A 6,308-nucleotide genomic window follows, 5' to 3' on the forward strand; every position below is an offset into this window, starting at 1 on the left:
AAACTGCATGTGAGCAATTGATAGTCTGTTTTATAGTCTTCCCTAGCATTGTTTTGACTGATGATATGGAGCTTTGACTTAAGGCAGCGCTATGTGTTTCAGAGTAGAACAATGTTCTGTAGAATTTTCAATGACTATGGTCTTTCAGAAGTAGATCGCCAAGTCTTTCTTCTGAGAAACCACTGGATGGATAAAAACCACCAACATTTCAGTTAAGATGAGCACTTAACTATATGTATCACCAGGGACCCCAAAATGAGAATAATAGGAGTTTCAATCAACCACAGTTAGTTTGAGAATTAAAAGATAAAACATAAGTTCTCACTCATAATAATAACTCAATTGTTATTGGTTATTTTTATTATTATCTATATCTTTGAATCTTCTTCTACCTTTGACCTCTCCTCTCATATAAACTGCCCCCTGCTCTCATACTCTTACCTGTACTCCTTTAACAGCTTTCTTACCTATTTTCATCTCCAGTTTGCTCCCTTCCATCAATCCATCCTTCACTCTGATGCTGGAGTAAGCTTTCTAAAAGAGGCCACCGAGCATCGCACACCTCTATTTAAAAACACCTTCTGGCTCCTCATTGTCTTTAGGTTAGATTATAAGAAGACTCTGTATCTGAGTTGTGGCACCCTCTCTTAGCCACATACCCTGCAACTCCCTCTGCTCAGCCATGTTCCAGCCAGAGGGTCAGGGCAGGAGGCAAGGGACACACTTAGGGCACAAATTTAAGGAAGCACTCACTCTCAGGGTTGTACAGCATCAACTGATGACTATCCTCTGAAGTGTACTCCATAAGCAGAAGCCTACACTCCTCTCTATCTCCCTTCCTCCTCCCACACTACCTGGGTTCCAATCTTTACTAGCTGCAAAACTCAGGGTAAATTGCTTAACCTCTCTCTTACAAAACTGTGCTAAGGATTAAAGGAGTTAATATGTGTAGAGTGCTAGAGGGAGGTGTTGTTAATTGCCATCCAGTTGGTCCAACTCATAGCAACCCTGTAAAGGGTTTCTGAGGACCAGTAATAGGTTTGAATCACCAATATTGTGAGTAGCATTCCAGTGCTTACCCTACAGAACCACACCAGGACTCCTGGTGGTGGTGGTGGTATGCCATGAAGTCAGTTATGACTCATAGCAACTCTACATATGGTTTCCAAGGCTGCAAATCTTTATGGGAGCAGAAAGACTAATCTTTCTCCCATGGAATGACTGGTAGTTTCAAATTGCTGTCCTTGAGATTAACAGCCCAACTCGTAACCACTATGCTACCAAAGCTCCTTATACCAGGACTCCTAGAACTCACCAAATGTTAGCTAAAACTACACACGCCATCATCCTGAAATTTTCTTACCAAATCCTCTAAAGCTACAGCCTAAACAAACGTGTAATCTGGATCTCAAAACACAGTTTAATCAGCTATTTCACCATCAGTAAGAAAAAAAATCACTTTCAAAAACAATAAATAAATAAAGAGAATTTTGCTGTCTCCCAACCACTCTCTCCACTCAGCCAATGCCATTCCACAAATGTCACCTGCAATATCCAGTCCTAGTGAAGTTGCCATGATGCATTTTTCCATTTTAGTTCAAAGCCTTTCAGTTACCTGTGACAAGAGGCCAATGAAAACTGACTTCAGCAAAATAGGAAATTTTTTGTCCCATTGTATTAGCTCTCTATTTCTGCATAACAAATTCCCCACAAACTTGGCAGCTTAAAACAATAAGCGTGTATAACTTCACAGTTTCTGTAGGTTAGGAATCTAGGCAGAACTTAGATGGGTACCTCCAGCTCAGAGTCCATCCTAAAGCTTCATTCAAGGTGTCCACTAGAACTGTAAATATCTCAAGCCTCAACTAAGAGAGGATCGACTTCCATGACGTGTGTGGTTCTTGTTGTTGTTGTTAAGTGCTTTCGAGTCAGTTTTGACTCATAGTGATCCTTTAAAAGGTTTCCAAGGAGAGGCTGGTGAGTTTGAACTGCTAGCATTGCAATTCAAACCAAACATGCAATCCAGTGCATTATCCTGCAGTGCCACACCTCAAATCCTCATCAATCGTTGGCCAAATACATCAGTTCCTTGTTGACTATTGGCTGGAGATATCCCTCAGTTCCTTGTCATGAGGGCCTCTCCACAGGGCAGCTCACAACACAACACCCATCTTCCCTCAGTGAAAGCTAAGGAGAGAGAAGACATCCAAGATGGAAGTCATAGTCTCCTTGTTACCTAATCTAGAAGGGGCATTTTATCATCTCTACCATTCTATTCACTAGAAGCACAGTACTAAATCCATCCCACACTCAGTGGGAGGGGGAAATGCATAAATACTAGGAAGCAGCCATCATTGAGAGCCATCTTAAAGGTAGCCTTAAAGGCACCTATGTAACTGAACATTCCAGGGGAAAATTGAACTTTTTGCTGTTGTTGCTAAGTGCTGTTGAGTTGGTTCCAACTCATATCGATCCTATAATGGAGTGGCTAGTGGTGACCTTGCAGTTAACAGTCCAGTGCTTATCCTATGGCACTGATTTAATCCAGTGCTTAAATGATGTCACCAAAACTAGTTTCTCTGTCTCCATGGATTTGCTCTACCTCCTCTATGTTTACTCCATTCTTAGACAGACTCCCATTTTGTGGTCACTTGAGGACTGCCAGCACCTGCCAAGACTACTTCCTTCTAACTCACCACCAACATAAAAAGAGAAAGACAGCAACTACTCGTCCCAGAATTCACAATAACATTGAATTGCATTCTATCTAGACAACTTAGGCCAGGTGCCTACCTGGGAAGCATGAAATAATCATTGTGGCCAGATAAATACAATGTTCTAATTCGTTTAAGTTGGTCATGTGACATTAATCTACACTACATGGACTGAGAGGTGGAGAAGGCTGAGCCCTAAATAAAAATTTGAACTGTGTCCAAAAGTAAGGAAAATAGACAACATCCCACTGCAGACAATAGGGTAAAGAAGAGAGTCTCAGTGTAATGAGGTTGGGTGTACCACCACTGAAGTCTAAACTTACAGTAAAGCATGTCTCAAGTATTAAGTGATGCTCAATATTGTGTTATAAATCCCATGAAGACTCTGAATAGACTTGTCACCTCTCTTGTTATCTAAATGGGTGGAAAAGTTCATAGCACAGGCTCTAACCCACTCACTCTAGAGCACCGAAATTGCGGAAGTTGTGGTAAATTCTTCCTCCTTCTGCATAAGAGCTGCAAATAGTCTATCATGGCGAACCTGCAGAGTTATACAGATGACTTCATTCTTGGGTCTCTCTCGGTAAAGTCACAGAAGAATCTGCTGCACAAATTTTCTCCCACTCTATGGACCTCTCTCCTCTTCCTGCTCCTGGGTGAGTCCAAATTAAGTTCACCGTGGTTTACTACTAGTATTTCTCTGAGGCGGATCACATTTTCTCACCTTGTAATAATTACTTATTCTGATCCTACATGTGTATGTTTATTAAATTATGTGTATGAGTGTGTATGAGTGTTTATTAATTTATGTGTATGAGCTTCGTCTCTCCTACTTTGGACATATTGTCCGGAGAAAACAATCGTTGGAGAAGGATGTCATGCTGGGTAGGGTGGAGGGTCAGAGAAAAAGAGGAAGACCCCCAACGAGATGGATCAGCCAGGTGGTATCATTGATGGACTCAAGTGTGGCAGCGGTAGTGAGGTTGGCCCAAGATCAGACATTGTTTCGTTCTGCTGTGCATGGGGTCGCTATGGGTCGGTTCTGACTCGATGGCACCTGACAACAACAACATGAGTGTGTACAAATTCGCCTACTGTAAGTAGGTGGCATTCTAGCCCCTGTCTCAAATGATTCTAAAATCAGACTATGTTCTTCTTACCATCACATTTTTTCTGTTTAAAAAAGAAGACAAAGAGCCAAGTGATTAGTTTGTCCCTTCACATTGTGGAGAAAATCCATAAGATCCAAGGAAATACCCCAGATATCAGGCCAGCTTCCAATTTCCTAGAGAGGGATAGAATTGCTGGAACTTATTTCTACATCCTGTATTGTTGATCAGATATCCTGGACTACTCAGGCTTCACTGGGAACTTGGAGAGAGTCTGGTGGCCCTGGGCTAGTGATCTCTGTTTGGATATCCTTTTCTCTCCTACACCCTATCTCTCCATCTCTCCCCCTAGGCTCAATCCCTGCTAGTTCCTGGGAAATATCTCCTAGCAGCATGGCATAGCTCATGATTATCTAGCAAGCAGAGCTGATCCAGGACTCCGTATATACCCCCAAGGAGAATCTGAGGGCCCTCGGCTCTCAGTCACCTGGGTATGTGGCAGTTACTACCCTCTGTGATCTGCTTTCCCCAGGGCTCTGAAGGACAGTACAGGTAGCACTAGGGAATTAGAAGCAGTTGGTGGAAAGACGGTGAAGGGAAGTTGCAGAAAAAATGCCTAGCTATGTGGCTGGTGGGCAGGGAATGAGATTGAGGAAACTGGATCTCAGTGCTAAGCATCAGGAAATTCTAGGCTGAGCTCTCTTCACCTTCAATTTCATCCTTGTTTGCCATAAAAACACAGGAAGTAGCAGAGCCGTTTAAACCATATTCAATCCTTAGGGTGCAAACTGGTTCTGTTGGGTGAACATGTAATAAACTACATGCAGTGTTAGCCAAGCCTCAACTGATGGGTACAGTGAATTTGAAACAGTTCAAGACAAAAAATCATTTCCCTTGGTCTGACTCCACAGCTTGGGTGACTTCAAAACTTCCTCTTTTGGCCCAAAAGGGAGTTTTTTAAAATGTTTCTAGGAGGCAGTAAGGTGCAAAGACTCCTTATTTTAGTGTTAGGAACATTTGAAGTTAAGTTCTTTATCACCTACTAGCTGTGTAAGCCTCTATTTATATTTCTCTACTCCTTACTCTGGCGCTGTGGGTTAATGCGCCAGACTGCAAAGCAGTTTGAACTGCAAGGTCAGTGGTTCAAGTTCACCATCTGCTCCTCAGAAACCCTATACAGGGTCGCTATGGGTCGGAACCGACTCAACGACACTTAACAACAACAACAACTCCTTATTAAGGGAATTAGTAAAATGTGTTATGCTAAATTGTTTTATAAGTTAGAGATTATATCTGTAAACTGCTCTAATTACCAAAGGATGGACTAGCCACATTCTGTTATCATTATCACTGAAGCTTCCTTCATAATTTGTCAAAGGGTACACTTCAAAGTAAGAAGGCTGACAACTGGGACTGCAGTCACTACATTGAGTGACACTGTATTTTTGTGATATCTTTTAACCTGTGGGGCCCACATCCTGCACCCCACCCACAAGGATAGCTTGTGAAGCTTTGTTTCTCTCTGATCTGAAAGACGAGGTAAGAACATAGACATATGTGCCTAGCCAATTCCCAGCATTATCTGGATAAAAGTGGACAGTACTCTGGGCCTCTACTACTGCAGGGCATCATTTATATAAAATCTGGGCTCTGCAATCAACCAATGCTGCCATCTCAGGCAAGTGGCTACAACTCTGTCTATATAATGGGACTAAGTCCTGGTGTGGTGCTGTGATGGACTGCAAAGTAGCTTTTAACCATAAGGTTAGCGATTCAAGCTCACCAGTCTCTCCTCAAAAAACCTTTACAGGGTCACTATGAGTCGGAACCAACTTGATGGTACTTCACAACAACAACAACAACTAGTATAGAATAATTTTCAGAACTAAATGAAGTGTTTGATATGCACCTAGCAATATTAAGCAATTTCTTCCCAATGGGAGACTTTCTCACACCAACTCAGCTTCTGTCTTCTGAGGTGGCCCATAGAATCCACCTGGACTTAGCATCTCACATCTAGGATACTTACTGGGTCCTTGTGTAACTGGAAAAAAGGTTCTTAATCACCTGCTACCAATAACCAATACTCAAAGGCAGGACTCAGAGCAAAGAGCTAAGCATTTATCGTGCATCACTACACAGGACAGGGGAGCAGGAACATCCCAGACCTGCCTCCTTGAGGAAAAGGGCAGGGAGGATTTACAGATATTTAGGGCATAGGATAAGAGCCTGAGGAATTTTGTTGCTTTATTTATTTCAAATCATGCTGACCATTCTGAATATGTTGTCTGTAACAGGCACTATTAGTTTTTTCCTAGCAGCGGTGATTGGAGGCCTTTCTCCATTTCTGGGATCGTCTTTGGAGTGGAGGTTGTTATTGTTTAGCACCGTCAAGTAGGTTTCAACTCATAGCGACCCTCATAGGGTTTCCAAGGAGCAGCTGGTGGGTTTGAACTGCCAAACTTGTGGTTCAAACTCAAGTGCT

General features: G+C 42.4%; 1 protein-coding gene across 1 annotated transcript in view; it reads left to right on the forward strand.

Annotated features, from left to right (window-relative positions):
- Positions 1–3,246: 3,246 nt before the first annotated feature.
- LY9 (lymphocyte antigen 9) overlaps positions 3,247–6,308 on the forward strand; it is a 17,795-nt gene continuing 14,733 nt past the window's right edge. Inside the window, exon 1 of the mRNA XM_006861760.1 lies at positions 3,247–3,370. Within this exon, the coding sequence (XP_006861822.1) occupies positions 3,247–3,370 (124 nt within the window). The remainder of the gene's footprint in view (positions 3,371–6,308) is intronic.

The sequence above is a fragment of the Chrysochloris asiatica genome, unplaced genomic scaffold (genome assembly GCF_000296735.1).
Source record: "Chrysochloris asiatica unplaced genomic scaffold, ChrAsi1.0 scaffold00042, whole genome shotgun sequence".
Classification (NCBI taxonomy): Eukaryota; Metazoa; Chordata; class Mammalia; order Afrosoricida; family Chrysochloridae; genus Chrysochloris; species Chrysochloris asiatica.